The following is an 18,789-nucleotide window of genomic DNA, read 5'->3' as shown; positions in this document are numbered from 1 at the left end:
GTACATATAGTATACACATACAGTATATACACTGTTTGAAATGTTTTGTTCTTATGATTGACTGTTCAGCAGCCTTACAAATTTTAGGCAGAAACTGTCTACAAGTCTACTGGTGCTAGTGCCAACAGTCAGGAATCATTTGCCAGAAGGTAGGAGTAAGAAAAGTGGTTGCACAAGAAAACACGTCTTTAATTATACTGTTTGCTTTCTTAAGACAGAGTGATTTATAGTATACAGTATGTCCTCAATAGAAGGCAGATTGGCATTGGTAATATTCTGTGTCACCATCATCATCCTCTGTAGTGCTCAACCTTATTGAGCCAAGCAGGTGGCATACTAAAAGGTGATGCTGCCAGTGAAGATGCCTCTTATTATCCACCTTCAGGAAGTAGAGATGCTAGTGAACCTTTCTGACAAGAACTGAAATGTACTGAACCCAGTTTAGTAGGTCAGTGGTAGTCACTCCAAGAAATTTAAAGCTCCTTACTCTTGCAAATGTATTCCCTCTGATGTAGACAGAAGTGTGGTTTACCTTCTGCTTTCCTTGGTTTTGTTGACATTAGTGTGATTATTTTCCTGGTATCATGAATAAAATTTAATTCTGGCATTGGAGCATTTTCTGGCCACACAGTCAGAGGGGAACAGGGAATACAGAAGTGAGCTCATTACACCACCCTGTAGAGTGCCTGTGTTAAGGGTTTGCATTGAGGATGCTGCCAATCTACACATGCTGAGGTATGTAGGTTGGGAAGTTCGAATCCAGAGTGTTACCAAGCCCTAAATTGAGGTGTTTTGTGATCCACTTTGTTAGTACAACAGCACAGTAGTTTATTATCCAAATATGCCAAGATACTATAAAGTGCAAAGTATATGTCATTCTCTGAGGCCAGGTTGTAATAATATGCAAACTGGAGGTGATTGTGACTATCTAGAATATTCTGTTTAATGTGTTCTAGCACTAGTCTCTCAAAGCATTTAATCTCAATTTGAGTGCCACCAGTTTGTACTTGTTCAGATAGTCTGGGATCCCTGGATATCAGCAAAATATTAAATATGTAACTGAAGATGTCAGCTAATAGGTTGCTACAGATTTTTAAAACATGCCTTGAAGTGCATCTGGTCTGGATGCATTGTGGACATTAAATAAATACTCAACCCAAACAAGATATATATATATTTTTATATGTTGTATGAATGTAGTTTGTAGTGATGGCTAAGAAAAAGTTTAATCTCGTGTTTTATTGCAGAGTGTATAGAAAAGCGTTTATGATATAGTGACTAAAACTGTTCAATGGCAAATGATGTGGAAAACATCCATGGTGGTGGGTCTAATATCCCTTATATCACATAATCCACATGTCAGTAGCCACATTTCCATTAACCTCCTTAATGCGCATTTTGAAATTGGAAAACAAAAAAATGGTAATGGAAACAAGTGGATTTCGAAAAAACATTAAAATTAGCAAAAAAAAAAAGTTTTTACGCTTGCTTGGGGGGGGTTTTCAGGCAACTCAAGACAAGTGATATTTTCATAACAAAAATGAGAACTAGAACTAAAAATATTGTAACTGAAATTAAGGCAAACAGAGAAACTAAAAATAAAAATTAGTGATATGTGAACGGACTAAAACGAGAACGAAAATTGAGTAAAAACAAAAAAAGCAGAAATAACATTTTCGTTCAATCCGGTTCAGTCGCCCTGAGCGTTCAGTTACGTTGCGCTGTTCACTATGCGGTGATCTTGTACCTTGGGCTTACTATAGTCATGTGGCGCAACTTCTGTAAAGGACATTTGGTTCGTGAGGTTGAAGCAGGAAGCACTTGTGGTTGCCGATGGAGAAGTTTTGCACAGATGTTTATGGGTAGAAAGCAAGAAAGTAACGTGGAAATAAGTTTAGTTACAGTGCAGATGATTATAAAGAGTCTCGGCGTTTCAGTGCAGGACCAACTGGATCAGTACTTCTCTGGCACCATAACTGCACTTCAGTACAGGGATGTGCAATCGGGGGAGGCATGAAAAGTAAAAAAAAAAAAAAAAAAAAAAAACCAAAAAACTAATAAATGATAAAATAAAATAAACTTGCCCACTGGTCTGTGCTATAAATTTGTTTTCTATAGATTCCAATAATTTTTATCTTTGTTACCGTCAAAATCGCTGAATCTGCGCATTTCCTGATCAAATACATACATATAAATATATATAAATAAATACATACGCAAGGTATGGTTGTGACGAGCGGGGCCTCAGCTCAGACTGCGTTATCCCTCACAGACTGGGTTGATGCATGCAATTGGCGCGTGCCTGTTGCTGCCTCTCTGTATGTCGCTAATATAATGTTTGCAGGCACGTTTATTATAAACCCTGACTTTCCTCAGTCTGGCTAATATATTTAATGAATGTGTGTGACATATTTAGTCTTGCTGATCGGACATAAAACCGCATTGAAAATGCACAAGGTAAGGCAGACAGTACCGTGCTGCACTGGAGGGGCCAGATGTGAACCCAACAGGTGCTTGTTGCTGCTGTTCTTCTCCACAGAGTCGCCAATAAGTTAGCAATATCAGAAAGTCAAGTGCAGTGCAGCGGTCCGTTTATTTTTATTTTTTCTTCCAACTTCAAAATGGAAGATTAAGACTTTTAAAACTAAAGGAAAACCAGGAGGACTTTTACAAGAAAGTGACGGAGATAAATATAAAAATACATAAATATATAAAGGTAGGGCGGAGTGGTGGCTCTGAGGCTAAGGATCTGCGCTGGTATCCAAAAGGTTACCGGTTCGAATCCCCGCCACTGCCAAAAGACATCCTACTCTGCTGGGCCCTTGAGCAAGGCCCTTAACCTGTAAGTGCTCCAGGGGCACTGTACAATGGCTGACCCTGCGCTCTGACCCCAAGGGGTATGTGAAAACTAACAAATTCCTAATACAAGAAATTGCATAAGGCGAAATAATAACAAAAACAAAAACAAAAAAAAAAACAAAAAAAGGTAAGACCATAAATGGGTTTCAATTTTATAAAAAATGGGATTAGACTAAGAAAAAAAACAATCCAATATTTAAAAACTAAATTTTGACCTTAAATAAAATATTCGTTTGCTTTTCTTGTTATCCTTTTGTTGAACAGTCTGTATTAAAATTGATTAAAGCATAAGAATTAAAATCTTTTAAAAACAACTAAATATTTCAATTAAGGTCAAAATTGAAATCCGTTTTTTGTACACCACTTTATACTTTCATTTGTACTGAATGAGTATTAATTGTGAAATTGCAACGACAAATTTAGAACATATGGAGGGTGCAGAGCAAATGCGCTCTCTCCACTCTCTCTTGCCGCTATAAATGTAACGTTCTTTCTTATCCAAATATGCGCCTTACCTGTGTGTGTAAAGAATGCTGATGAGATATTAAACATAACCATTAGTCAATGTGCATGCTGCCAATCGAATAGTGAATAAAATATGGGTTCTTATATTTGTTAAATCTGATTCTGAAGGAGTCAGTGCCTCATGGACCACACTGCACTTCACTGCTTCAGTACTGGCAGCACAAATCGTCTTGCTGGTGCGCCTCATAGTGCCGAGAACTTCGTCTGTGCAATGGACATCGTTGCAACATGAACAAATCTCTCAAAATGCATGATTGTTTAATGCTCAACAGCAACATGCTTGCACAGACTGGTTTCTTGGGTTGAAACATTTGATGTTGCTGACTGTACTCATTAGCCACTTAATCTGTTTGCTCATTGATTGTCAAGCTGTGTTTAATGGTATTTTGAACTGTGAGTGTATTTTGCTGACTGAAATATAACTTGCATTGAAATATGCGTAGGCCAGCATTTGTGGTCTTGGAACAGAAAAAAAAAACTACAATTGTACTAATATTATATACGCTCGTAAAAAAGCCAGAACTAAATAAAATAAAAACTAAAATTTTAAACTAAATAAAAATTGTTGACTCCACTGAAAACTAGAATGCAATAAAAATTAATTTTATAAAATAAAATAAAAACTAAAATTAAAATTAATATCAGAACTGAAATATCACTGCTCAAGAGAGCAATAATTTGCAAAACTGCAATGGAAACACTATTTTTGCATTTAGGTCACATGACATATAGTATAGTATATGTGCACCAAATTCCAGGTCAATAGGTGAAACAGTTTGCAAGCTACAGGTGATTTAAAATCCTGGACAGACAAACGAACAACCACAGTAGCGTATTATATATAAAGATAAAGATGACTGTTTAATAGAGCTAAGAGAGAAAAGGAACTAACATTAGAATTTGTGCACTTCCATTCAAAATGTTAAACAATACAGATTCAATGCAGTATGTAGCTGCCACTGTAGTTCCTCTAAGGCCTGCACTCACCACTCCCTCACAGATACTACCTATCAATGAAACCTTATAGATTCCTATACCTTGTTGCCCAGAGCATATTACCAAGAAATGAACAAACCTGAACTTTCACACATGCCCTCCTTAAATAGCCAAAGTTTCAATTTTTAATGTATATGCAAACTTACCATTACACCTTTGGGATATTTAAGGAAACCTGAGTACCTATAAAAGACACTCGTGTACAAGAAGACAATTTGCAGACAGTAGTGCTAAACGATGTAGTACTATACCATCCAGGACATACTTATTGATTATTCTGAGTAATTAAAAAAGTATGATTAAATGTAACAAAGAAATTGATATTTTCTCACAGGATAAATATTTTTGTTTATAGCAGTCACCTCTATGCAGCTACAGTATACAATAACTTATTTTAACTAATGCTTACATTTTTTTTTTTAACTATTTTAATAATGTATGAGCTGTCATTTAAAAATGCTGATAAAATGATCATACTTACTCTAATCTAAATAAAACTATACTGTAAAAAAGTAACACTGCATTTATTGGAGTGTTATGAAGTGGTAGAAACTGTGACCATTCTGCTTTGACAGCTGTAGCTAAGAAATAAGACCACACTGTGGATTGTGGCAGTATCTAAATACTGTATTTATTTCCATAAGACCATTGCTCACAGCTTTTAGCCCCAAAATACTGCAATTTTGTTCAAAAGCACAATTTTCCTTTGACTTTAATAATAGTTCATGGTGACTTGCCACAGTGATACACAGCAGTCTGTCGCATTTCAGGATGAATATTCAAACTTACATTTAAAACAAGCTCCACAGTTGCACCTGATAATTTTTATATGATGAGTCTATATGATATGCCTACCAAAGCCAAACTTAAATTCAGGCTATTAAAACTACATATTAAAAGGAAATTATTATTTAATTTGGTACAAGTACACTGCCTGCTATACAGCAAGCTCTTTATTTAAAAAATAAATGGCTGGAGTCATCACACTATTTTCAGGTATGTCATATATCCTCACAATATTTTTTGGTAAAATTAAATTTAAGCATGAATCTTATGCTTTTTTTTTTATCATAATGTGCTTTTGCACATTAGTCAACAAGCACGTGAATGTTTTTTTTCTCTGGTTTCTGCATTTTTCCTTGATTTCTATTACATTTGCAGGAGATGTGAATCCTTTATTTTTTTATAGGAAGATGGCACACAATTTGCAGGATTAACAACTGTGAAATAACCATAATTGATCAATTCATCCATGCAATAGATTGCACTGCAATCTCAAGCTAAAGAAGAGAAACAAGCTAATGATTTTGTTTATATGGCTGTTTCTTAATTTCACGTTCTACTGCTGTTCAAACACACGTTAATATGAGAATATGAGCAAGAACAGGTCCACGTTAAAATCAAGGCCTTTACTATGCAGGCACTTTTTAATACTGATATTGCGTTCCTTGTATCAAAGTCTTTAAAGTTAAGTCTTATTTCATCAATTAGTTTTTTTTGTTTTTTTTAAAGACTAACCTCTTATCCTTTATATAAAATATACACACACTGATCAGCAACAATAATAAAACCACCTGCTTATATTGTGTAGATCCCCTTCATGCCACCAAAACAGCTCTGACCTATCAAGGCATGCGAGGTGGGGCCTCCATGGTTTGGAATTATTTTTCTTGCACATACCACAGATGCTCGATTATATTGAGATCTGGAGAATTTGGAGGCCAATTCAACACTTCGATCTCTTTGTCATCTTCCTCAAACCATTTCAGAACAATTTTGGCAGTGTGGTAGTGTGCATTATCCTGCTGAAAGAAGGCACTGTCATCCGGGAATACCTTTGTCATGAAAGGGTATATGTGGTCTGCAACAATATTTAGGTTGATTGTACATGTCAAAGTAACATCCACATAAAAGAAAGGACCACAGGTTTCCAAAAAGAACATTGCCAGGAGTATCACACTACTTCTCCTGGTTGCCATCTTCCCATAGTGCATGCTGCTGCCATCTCTTCCCCAGGTAAGTGATGCACACACACCCAGCCACCCACATGATCTAAAAGAAAACATGATTTTTCAGTTCTGATGCTCATGTACTTATTGTAGGCAGTTTCAGCAGTGGACAGAAGTCAGCATGAGCACTTTGACTGGTCTGCAGCTAAGTAGCCTTACACGCCACAAGCTGTGTTACATTGCATGTTCTTACACCTTCCTGTCTTGGAAAGCATTACGTTTTTCATCAATCTGTGCTACAGTAGACCTTCTGTGAGACTGAAGTAGATGGGCTAGACTTTGATCTTCATGCGGTTCAGTGAGCTTTGGGTGCCCATGAACCTGTTATTTTTTGTAGGTACTAACCATTTCATACTGGGAACACTCCAAAAGACCTGCCATTTTGGAGATGCTTTGACCCTGTGGTCTAGTCAAAACAGTTTGGCCCTTGTCAAAGTCGCTCAGATCCTTACACTTGCCCATTTTTCCTGCTTCCAACACATCACCTTCTAGAACTGACTGTTTAGTTAATACCTAATATACCCCACCTCTTGACAGGTGTCACTGTAACAAGATAATCAATATTACTCATTTCACCTTTCAGTGGTTTTAATGTTGTGGCTGATAGGTGTATACAAGTTATAAAATCAGCTGACTTGTAGGCATGAGGCTCCCTTTTTTATTTAGCCAATTTTTTTTTGTTGGCAAATTTGTCACAAAGGTCAAGCAATATATAAGGTGGAGTTCACGTGCATATAAGCAATAGACAAAGTTTTTCAAAATAATTAATAAGCTGTGCTGTTAATGAACAAAGATCACATACTTTTCATACAAGGGAAAGAGCCATCTTGACATAATACATAACTCTTTGTGCAAGTGTGATGTGCATCTTTATATATCTCTCTATTATAAAAAAAAAATCTTGGAAGGAGACGAGACGTGATTTTCTCGGAGAGACACTTATATGTCCCGCAAGAAAGAAATTTAACCACGCCTGGGGCCGGAAATAAAGGACAAAGAGTAGACGACAAAGCAGAACGTCGTTAAGAATTCAAAAATGTTGGCGCGGTACACATGCAGAGCAGGTTAGAGATAATGGAAGTACAAAAATTCAAAAGTCTCAAAAAAGGATAGTAAAGATCACATTAGCGCAAACAAATGGAAATTATTACTCGGTGAAATAAAGGAACAGCGAAAAGAGATCGAACATATTGTTTGGATTTAAATTTTAAGTCGGAGAATTGTTGATCGTCTAATTCGTGTTGCCAGCGAGAATGAAAAGATTCCAAAAACGTTGGTGTGGTATGAACTCCCATGAGATGGAGACTTTTAACATGAGATTCTTTCAAGTCACGCCCTACCTTACAACTATTTTCAAACAAGACCACGGTCATCTAACCTCAGTCATGTGAGTGCTTTTGTCAGACACACTTCCTGCACTCTTAGCTCTTATAAATTTTATCATAGACGAAAATTCGAAAAAGTTGTTTTATTTATTAGAGAGAAAGAAACAATATTCACTCACAGGCATTGTCACGATGTAAGTCCAATCAAAAAGTCCAATCAAAATTCAATGTGTTCTTGAAGAAAAGTTAATTTCAAATATTATTTTTACCAAAGTTTAAATTAAAAGTGAAAATAATGCATATGTAACAATTCCCATAACAATTGCTTTAAATTGTATATCCGGTAAAACAAACCCGAGGGTGGGCAATCAAAGCGAGCAGGGGGCAGAGCCCCCCTAGTTAATATATTAAAAAGGCAAGATGACAATGAGAATAAAACAAACATTAGGTTCACTTCATTTATATATAACAAAACAAGCCTTATAAAAGCTTTTGTCAAATCTGATATTTTATCTTACTGCTAACCTGAGGTCCACTAATTAAAAAGTACATACAGTACGTGTCATCAACTAGCCATTTCCCGAGCACTTTGATTGTTAAATCTTGTAGTCACCTAGCACAGAATTTGAAGCAGTGAAATGCCACATCTATATTAATCAAAGTATTTTAATAGGCTTCCTTTCCCATGTAGTACAGAATATGCACCTCAACTTTACTCTGGAGACAGCAGTTTTCAAGAGGTTTAAATGAATGAGCCCCACCTACAAAAACATGCACACCTGTACTGTAAAGTTCTCAAATGGAAATTTGAGAAAATTTGGCCGAATTGTCAAATAATTATGTTTCATATGGTAATCGTTCACCCTTCTTTTAGCTTTGTATAACAATGTTGAGCCCTACTTATAAAAGACATGTCTGTTTTTGAACAAAAATTTCCAAGTGTATCTACTGGAATACACTTTGTATTATAAAAAAAAAAAAAAAAAAAAAAAAAAAAAAAGACTGGTCATATTAATAAACTCCGAAAGAATAGCTATGGTGATTAGTCATTGTATGAACAGTTTTTCATTTAGTGATCAACTGCATCAATTGTGTGTAATGTCAAGTTTACAAAGAAGTAAGTCTAGTAGAGTCCTTTGATTGAGCAGTCTGAGTATTTGGTCTTAGACTGAAATTCATTGTTAGTGGAGGATGAGCACTACAAGGTACTTCTTTTAAGCTGGATATCCATATTAGAGAGGCAGGCAACTGGAGACTACTGATGATGTTATATAAAATGGGAGACCATGACCACAACCTGAGGGCAAATTTGAATCACATGCAAAAAAAAAAGGTTAAGAAAGGACTAGAATGGATAAGTAGGGTTGGATGTGTGAAATAACAGTTATTTAAAAAAATTTCTCAATTATGCATTTACAATGTGTCAACAGAACCATGGCTTTGCAATTAGATTTACTACTTGCTGAAAAAAAGGAGAATGATCAATAGTTAAAATAGGCACAGGACTAGGCAACAGCATAAAAGTGCATCAGATCGTATCCAAGGATTACCTCAGGTTAAAATATCTTTTAAACAAAAAGATAAAAACAAAACTATATCTGTAGAACTGTAAAGTTTATAAAATGTAGTATAAAAATTGTCTTGTCTTCAGAAGCTACTTACAGATATCACAACATTTCTCAATTCCAGCAAATGATTTCTTAGCAGTTTCATATCCTTGGATCCAGAAGCTCCAGCATCGAGAACAAATAGCCGTTCAGATATGAGAAGATCATTTCCAAACCTATAAGAAGATTAGCCTTATAAAATGCTTTATGATAGCTTTAGTTTTTATTAACATGTAACTTATCAAAAAAATTAAAGTATTATGAACAAAAAACTTCTATAAATATAAACACACACAGCAGCTAAAGAACATTAACTATGAACAAAAATGTTTAAAAACAGTGGCACCAACAGGAGAAAAAATACAAATTTAATGAAAATACTATTTTAAGTCTGAAAAGACAACACAGTGCTCCTTCTCTCCACAAACATATTTATTCAGATATTTGTTTTATATATGCATAAAAAAATATCTTTTTCACTTTAGGGGAGCTCTATTTCTAATTTTGGCCATTAACTGCATTAACATAAAGACCTCTCCACAAAAAGTGTCTGGGGCCAGGATTTAAACCCTGACCACCAAATCATACTATATAAACTGTAAAAATACTAACTACATCCAATTGGGAATCTTGTGCTCTGGTTTGAAATTTGAAAATACTCCAAAACCAAAAACCTGTTTGTCATTAATTTATCTGCTTAACATTTTTTCAAATTCAAAGTGCAAGTTTAGGTCTGCTTTATAAAACTGCATCTGAAATTAATACATATTCAGATTTTAAACACACTAATTGGGTATTATTCATCCTGTTTTTGAATAAACAATAATACATAAATGACATATTACCTGCTTCTTACTTCTTTCAATAATGCAATTTCCTTATCATATCCAAACTCTCCTCCAAACGCTCGTGGTAAATTGACGATATCAGCATGTGTGGCAACAAGCACAACTCTTAAAGGATTTTTAGTCTTCCCACCAAATGCTAATAAATAAGTAACCATCAAATAATTAAATACATTTAAACTACATGCACATAAAATATCTGTCTCTAAAGCATAAAGTCTATAATTGAGAAATAAATCTTCAAATAACAGAGAAAAAATGACATTAAAATGTGCTTCTTCAAACAGATTTTGATGTCATTACACACTTTTTATAAAGTATTTACTGCATTAATATCAATTTCGACAATCAAAATAAGAAAAATCACTAGTGTATTTAACACACTACTGCTGAAAATGTTAGTTATTAAAGAAACTGACATGTCTACACTAACACCAAGAGACATTCATATTTTCATATGAATGTGCAGTGCAGTGTACTTACACAAAAAATGCACCATCAGCTAACCATATGTTAGGAAAGCCTGCATAAATTTAAAAAAGTGGATAAAAATAACAAAAACAGTGGGGATAGCATGTGGGAATGGGATGTATACAATTAATCTAATAAAATTATTAAATGTCCACATTACAGTTTCTAAAATAATTAAACTACACTAAAACACAACCAAAAAATATAATGTTTAGATAAATAAAACAGCTGAATATGGACTTTATCTATGCAGAATGTTAACATATTTTCAATATAATCAGTAGATCACTTGCTATAAATTGTGATACCATGCAGATGCTGTAAAATATACAGTAAAAACAGTAAGAATATGAGCATTTACTGATACTTGTGAAATTATGCATTTCTGTATTTTTATATAAATGTATAACAAAAATAATAAGAATTTTGTAATATTCAAATAAAAAAGTAATGAAAACAGAACTGACAAAGGGATTTTTGTGTTTAAGAAAAAGCTATGTGAAACGGGAACACAATATGCACATAACTATAAAAATGAGTATATATTTATGATGGATGTATTAGTGAAGTGCACCCTCTAGTAACCATAATGTAGAAGAAAACCTCATTAGAAGACCATATATTTTTACATGACAGCAATGACTAGCAAGAAAAACAATAAATAATACAGTTCTAATCTAAGATAATGTTAGTAAAACAATAAAAAAACAGCACCATACCTGTAAGATCATCTGGGACCATTAATGACTTAAGAAAATTAAGCCAGAAGGTCACATGATTCAACTGTGTTTCATATGGTTCCTCTAAACTAAATGCTACAATATGGATAGCAGTAGTGTCATTTGCAGCAAAATAGTCATAAGCACAGTAATAAACTGGATTTCCAGAAAATTCCCATACGCTGAAATCACCAACTCCTGAAATATTAAAATTAAAATGAGGATTAAAAATCTTACAAATTTTTGTCATCATCAGATACAAAATTAGGAGGATAGGGGAAGACGGGGCAAGTTGTCTCAAGTTTTACTTAGTCAGCTGTGGATGGGTCAAATATAAAGTTATTGCCAAGCAAAGGCCTGCATTTATTAGGTAAATTACCATTAAACAGATACAAAATAACAAGCATTATCAACAGAGATACTTAGTATGTAATAAACCAATTTAAACCGGGACACTTGAGATGTGACAACATGTGGGGTATGTTGTCTCACAAGCAGGGGCATGTTGCCACGAATAGTTAAAGCTGTCATCAAGTAGGCCTTTAGAACATACCAACTACTACAGACTAACTCAGTTGCAACAGCATCATGTTCCTGTAACAAAACACAATTTTACAGTCATACATATTTTACAGTTGCACAGCAATCCATAACGAAACTTAAACTGCTTGCTGCTTCTGGCAGTTCCACCAATGCGAATGGGGGCAGGCAACTTCATGATGATATCAGTGGCGTTATGCTCCCTTATTTCATCCTTTTCCGGGAAGATGAAAATGAAGTCTTGTCTTGATGGAATTTGACACATGTAACATGTGACAACATGCCCCAATAGAGGTCAGTACATTTCAGTTTTCAGCAGCACCAACAAAGTTAACGTAAACAACTTAACACACTGCACAATAAATTCAGGATTCAAAGATCTTCAAATCAGTGCTTGAAAATGTTACCTGTGTTGAAATACTCTCCGGAAATGTGAAACTCTGATACAAGAAAAGATGCTTTTTCGTTCACAAAAATAAGAGTTTTAATCCGTGATGTAACTAACAATCCTACTGTTTACCCGACTGTCTGCCACTCATCACTGTATTGTTTACACACTATCCAGTGACGTCAGCACACCATAGAAATAACTTTTGCTAGACGACCCTTGAGACAACATACCCCTGAGACAACCTGCCTCATCTTCCCCTACACTCCCTGCAAAGTCCTGTTTTTAGAAAACATTTCCTGACCAACATTCAAAAAAGTTAATACATTATACTGATGCAAAAACTGAAACCTTGCGTGCATGTTTGACAATGTCCACGTTAAGGTACATAAATTATTAAAATATGCAGCAGATACCAATTGTACAAATAAAAATAATGCATTACGTGTGATTAAGTATTTAAATTGTACACAAACTTATGCATCTCGCTATTTTTGGAGTAGTTGTCATTATTATGAATAATCTAGATTACTAATGCATACCATTTCATACTTTATACATTGAACAAAATTGGAAATATCTGAATATTTATTTGCTTTTCTGCTTTCTGTATTGAGTAGCAGATGTTGAGATATATTTTAATACTATCCTTTGGTGGCCGTACAGAAACTGACAAAATAATATGTTCATATATCTTTATTTTGTTAAAAAAAACAAACAAAAAAAAAAAACCAAAACATTAATGCCATTATTTGCCTGACATTTTAATGATTAGTGGTGGTGGTAGCGTAATAGACAGATAGATTGTTCCCAAGAGGAAAGCTGGTTTTTCACATTGTGAAATGATATGTCTTCTTCCGCACTTGACTGATCTTCCACAGCTCCTGCTTCCATGCGGCTCCATGACACTCTCATCTACAGGTTCCACCTTATATCGCTCTCTTCTGGATACACAAGGCAACACCTTCTCCCCTCACTTTTCCCAACTTCATGATCTGAGCTGATCTAAGCTGGGATCCTTCCCAAGGTTACTGGCAGCCACATACCAAGGCTAATGGCCTTGAACAGAGGAACAGATCTCATAAATTCTGCTTGATTCACTCTCGCTCTCTGTCTCCCACCTTCACAGCATCTCAGCATGGCTGCAGCCCCTTCTGACAGTGTCTCTCTGCTATGTCCACGTGGCCCCACCAGAATTTTCATGTCAAACATGCCATTGCTCTTTATTCTTGCAAAAAAAAAAAATATTTGAGGAGTCATGGAAATTAGACAATCATGACTACTAGTGTTTTATTATATTGAAGAAGGCTGTGAACATTTACCTAATGGAGGGTTGCAGGGTAGCTGCAGCAGTTTGATCCTTGTATTTACAGAGCACAAGTTCTGTTGACATACTTGGAAGTAGTTGTGCTCTACTTTAATTGGACTCAATGCAACAACAAGTATGCAACTTACATACAGTACGTTACTGTACAGAACTTGTCATGGACAGACTATCAAGGAAAAGCACAGTCCAATTTAAGAACCGTAGGGTTTCATATCTTGAAGGATTGTGTGACCAAAGTGGCCTCATCTGACAGATTTCCAATATACACTGGGGCAGTTCACAGCTGATCACAGTGATGTAGTAAGGATACAAACTAGTACCTCTAAATCCGAGTGTGTGATGCTGTCTAAGAAGAATAGTGACTGGTTAATTTGAGGTAGAGGAGTTCAAGAATCTTACGATTTTTGTTGATGAATGGAGGTGATTGTGAGTTAGTCCAATAAATTAGTGTCACCAGTGTTTGTTTTGTAATGTGCCATACTGTGGTAGTGAAATTGTAACTACGTCCAAATGAAATTTTCAGTTTAGTGTCCATTCTTAATGGTACCTGTGGTTATTAAGTCAGAATAGTGACTGCAAGAATCAGTTTGTGAGCACAAGCGGCTGAAATGAGGTTCTTGGGCATGTTTGGTGGTATATCTCTCTGACTGAGTGAGGGGCTCAACAGTAAATATAACCTAAAAGCAGAATCATTTCCTCTCCCGACTGAGGTGAGGCAGTTTAGTTGGTTTACAAATGTAATTTAGTAAGCTCCCTGGGTGCCTCCTACAGTGGCTGTACCAGGCATGGCTCACTCTGAAAAGATCCAGAGTAGACCAAAGATACACAGAAAGGATTACATTTCTTAGATGGTTAAACAGTGTTCCAGAATTAATTCTGAGGAGCTGGAGACTGTTTCTGGGGATAAGACAACTTGGTCTATTCAGCTTAGTGCCTTATAACCACTAAATGTACCAGGTAAATGGATGGAAAAATGGGTGTGTGTTGTAAAAACAGTTCACTCTGACACATGTAATATAGTCTGCTTTGATGCCTAAACTTGAATTTTTAGTATGTGAAATGGACCTATGGTTGGGAAGGTAATAAAAAAAATACAACTTCTGCTGTCAATTGATACACAGCACCTCTAATGATAAAGACTAGCAACACTTTATGTTTAATAAGTATATTTTTAACAGTCATTGGCAGACATAACTGACTTTTCTCAAAAAGAAGGCATAGAATGAGGTTATTTACGATAAATTACCAGTTTAAAAATATATGAAGCAAAAATTAGTTCATGTAAGAACAAAATTCTACTTAGTCTAAACCAATTCTTAAGAATTCAGTTTACACATTTATCTACTGTTACTTTTATACAGATGTCTTACCATTGATGTTGGCATTCTGAATATCAATTGCTTTAGTAGACGGGTCATCAGCAGTAGAATGGGCATTATGGGAAGGTGAGAAAACCTCTAAGACTCCCTTAGTCAGACTTGGTTCAAACATCATACTCCGACTTCTAACACTGACATTTTCACATCCAGGATAGAGATTTGAAATACTTACTGAAACTATATGAAAGATTATAGTTATTTCTAATCAAAAGCATTACTGTATTACATGTATACCTGCAGCTGTATATGATATACTAACATTAACAGATTACATAAATATATTATTTAACATGATAAACGTTTTTGAGAAACATAACTAGTAACATTCATAATACAATTAATAATTCATGTTGCTCTTGCAAATTAATCATCATTAGTCCCTTGACATATGTAGGCTAGCCCAGGAATTAACACAATGTGACCCAGAGAAATTTCCTACTTTTACTTGTGGGTGAATTTAACAATAAAACCATGCATTTACTATAAAAAAGTATAATGTAACCGTTTGGTAACAACTGGTCAAATTAAATATTTTGTAGAAATTTAACATTAAAAAAAGTTAAGTAAATACAACCTTGACAGCAAACAAATTAAAACAATGGCATTTTTCTTAAAACATTAATGTACAGGTACAATTTATTTGAAGAAAAATTAATAAACAAAATAAATAAAAAACAGAAGAGAAAATGTGGCATTTGCAAAAGTTTGGGCACACTACTAAGTCAGTATTTAGTAATACCCCCACTGGCCAAAATTATAGCTTGCAAGGTTTTTGTACCTAGCTATGAGTCTTTGAATTTGTGTTTTGGAAATGTTCCCCCATTCTTCTTTGCATATAACTTCAAGGTATGAGATATTCATGGGCTATCTTGTATATATAGCAGGTTTAAGATCTATCCACAGATTTTCTATGATGTTCAAGTCTACAAGACCCAATCAAATACCTTCACCTTGTGTTTCCTGATGTAACTCATAATAGATTTCAAATTGTTGATATTTAGTGGAATCTACTCATCCCTGTACTCACACAATGATTCCACTGACCCTAGCTTCCACATACCACCAAATCCATATTACTAACCGAAGGTTATGGACGCAGGGCGCATCGAAGCGCACGTGCACTGCCGCGCTGCAACGAGCCTACCCATAGCTAACGACACAGCCACAGAAAGGTTAGTAATATGGACGAGAAGGTTGTACACTGGATGTCATGCGCACTGCTGCACTGCAACAAGCCCGCCACCTGTAAACTAGACTTGCTCTAATCCACTGTGCCAGTAATGTACTGTAGATCACATAACGGTCATTTAGTTTGTCGCCTGCCCCAGAGTCCAGAGTCAAACGCAGCGGCGTCCCAAAACGCGGTGACGCCCGCCCCAGAGTCAAACGCAGCGACTTCCCAAAACGCGGCGGCTTCCCAGAGTCAGTAGGTGGCGCCCAAATAACATAACGTAATGGTCCGTGGCGCCCGCCCCAGAGTCAAATGCAGCGGCTTCCCAAAACGCAGCAGCTTCCCAGAGTCAGTACGTGGCACCCAAACAACACAACCTGTGAGCTACACTTGCTCTAATCCACTGTGCCAGTAATATAGATCACATATCAATCACAGACTCTAACCCAGCGGCTTCCCACCCAGACGCACCCACCCACCATGATATGTCATCCATCCAGATATGGGACGGAACAGAAACTGATTGCCATTCTTGGATTTCCGATTCGCTAGCGAATCACGGGCTTACTTGTAATAGTAGATATAGCCCTGTACTTAACAAGTGGTAAGGTGTTCTTTTCTTAAAATCTGCTCCTTTTCTCTTCAAACAAACCTTTTGTGGTTGCAACCAAATAATGCGATTTTTAACTTCATTTGTTGGTTCCAAAATGCCTGTCTTACATAAATGTTGTTTTGTACACTTTCTACACAGCATACAAGATGTTCTACCAGTTTTCTTGGTCTTCCATATTTCCTAGTTCTATAAGCATCATTTAGCTAAATTTTCAGATCCTCAGTCAACTGCTATTTAGAACTAACAATGTCTGTCAAGTGTTGCATAATGTTTGAAGAGTCAAATAATTATCAGCTGACAATTTAACGACCAGATTAACACCTAACAAACTAAGCCAGATCCAACTAATGACCTAATGAGTTCTGAAACCACAGAAATGAAAGTTTGCCCTGTCCACATTTTTGTAAATGAAAATGCCTTTTTTATTTGCACTTTTTTCAGTTAATCAAATAAAGTGTACATTAATCTTTTCATAAAAATTACATTGTTTACATTGTTTGCTGTTGAAGTAGGCTTTTTTACTACAAATGTTAGCAAAATCTGTAATTTAGTCAGGGTGTCAAACATTTTACATGGAACTGTAATCAAAAATAAAGAGAACATTAAACACAGGTTTGAAACTCATTGCCTTTTGGACTTATTCAAAGAATTCCAAATGTTTCCTTCTTTTCCAAATCTTTTATGAAACACTTGATTAATTAAACATAAAACCCTGTCACATGTAAATCAGTATATATCAGCAGCACTCTTATTATTCAATATATAAACAATTTAAAGAAGAGTTCTAACAAATTAGTACTTGCAGCATGGGCAGTTTTTGCAAAATTTGGATGGAAATGTTACAGAACAACTTTACAAACTTTACTATAAATGAAAAAGTAGTGGATGGTGGATCAGAATCCACCAATTTGAAGCAAGTCTTCCATTTCAATCGTGCTTGTTTATGACTGCATTTAATGAAAAATGTACTAAAGTTAAGCATTTATGTTTCATTTTTTCAAAACAAAATTTAACAAAGTAAACAAATGAAAAAAATTAAGTAAATCCCAAGTCTTCAATCTGCCTCAAGAATGATTTAAGTGCCAGCTTAAGTGAAAAATTAAGGAAAACATACTAAGTAATTGCAACAAAACACTGACTTAATCAGTTTTAATGTGAAAAGATGCCGATGAAAGAAGAAGAAGGGGGCCGCTAGGGTGGACAAAAGAAGAGCTGCTCAGGAAGCAGCAAGTGCAACAAACTCTGAGCAAATGAATGATAAATGTACAGAGAAAGAGTATGAAAACTATGAATGCTCAAGTCAAGTGTAGTCACGGCATGTTATTGTGCAGTGCGCCATTACTGGTTAATGAAAACTTGCTCAGTGACTGTATGTTCCGTTAGTCTTACATGATAATTTTCTCCATTTTAGTCATTACTTTAGCTCTAATGTACTGTTCTTTAGATTTTGACATCTCAATCAGCAGTTATGTACTGTATATACTGTAAGCATTTTGAGCTACTTTTTGTATGAAAATGTGTTATATAAATAAATGTTGTTGTTGTTGTTGTATATACAGTTATTTGAAAAATTAACTAAATCCCATGAAAATGTATCTGTTCAACATATTTGATCTTCATATTAAAAACATTGATAAAGGTGAGCTAGTTTAACAAATAATAATGCAAGTTAAATTTACCAACCATTTTTTCAATAAGTATGTATTTATCTCTATGAAGTATGCAATTTTTGAGGGCTTTTTTTTTTTTTAACAAGTACTGCCCACTTCGTGAACCCCTACAGTATTCCAATAGGGTTACGGTCTTGGCTTTGGCTTGGTTACTTCATAACCATACACTTATTTTTCTCCAGTTCTCTTTGTGGATTTGCTTGAATGATTTATGTGATGGTCCAGTTAAGGTTAAAGCTTTATCTTTTGACAGATGGCTTCAAATTTTCCTCAATTACTACGTGCTACTATGTGGAATTCATGGTTGACTCTGTAATGACAAAATTTCCAGGTTCTGAGGCAGAA

The 18,789-nt window shown here is 35.3% G+C and overlaps 1 protein-coding gene across 1 annotated transcript in view; it reads right to left on the bottom strand.

The window, feature by feature from the left end:
• Positions 1-18,789, bottom strand: part of dapk1 (death-associated protein kinase 1) — a 219,140-nt gene that overhangs the window by 9,224 nt on the left and 191,127 nt on the right. The window contains exons 21-24 of the mRNA XM_028805545.2: positions 14,982-15,167; positions 11,357-11,554; positions 10,167-10,305; positions 9,377-9,497 (exon numbers count right to left, since the gene is read on the bottom strand). Coding sequence (XP_028661378.2) covers positions 9,377-9,497; positions 10,167-10,305; positions 11,357-11,554; positions 14,982-15,167 — 644 coding nt within the window. The remainder of the gene's footprint in view (positions 1-9,376; positions 9,498-10,166; positions 10,306-11,356; positions 11,555-14,981; positions 15,168-18,789) is intronic.

Source organism: Erpetoichthys calabaricus, chromosome 7 (assembly GCF_900747795.2).
Source record: "Erpetoichthys calabaricus chromosome 7, fErpCal1.3, whole genome shotgun sequence".
Classification (NCBI taxonomy): Eukaryota; Metazoa; Chordata; class Cladistia; order Polypteriformes; family Polypteridae; genus Erpetoichthys; species Erpetoichthys calabaricus.
This window is presented reverse-complemented; position numbering and strand designations above follow the sequence as displayed.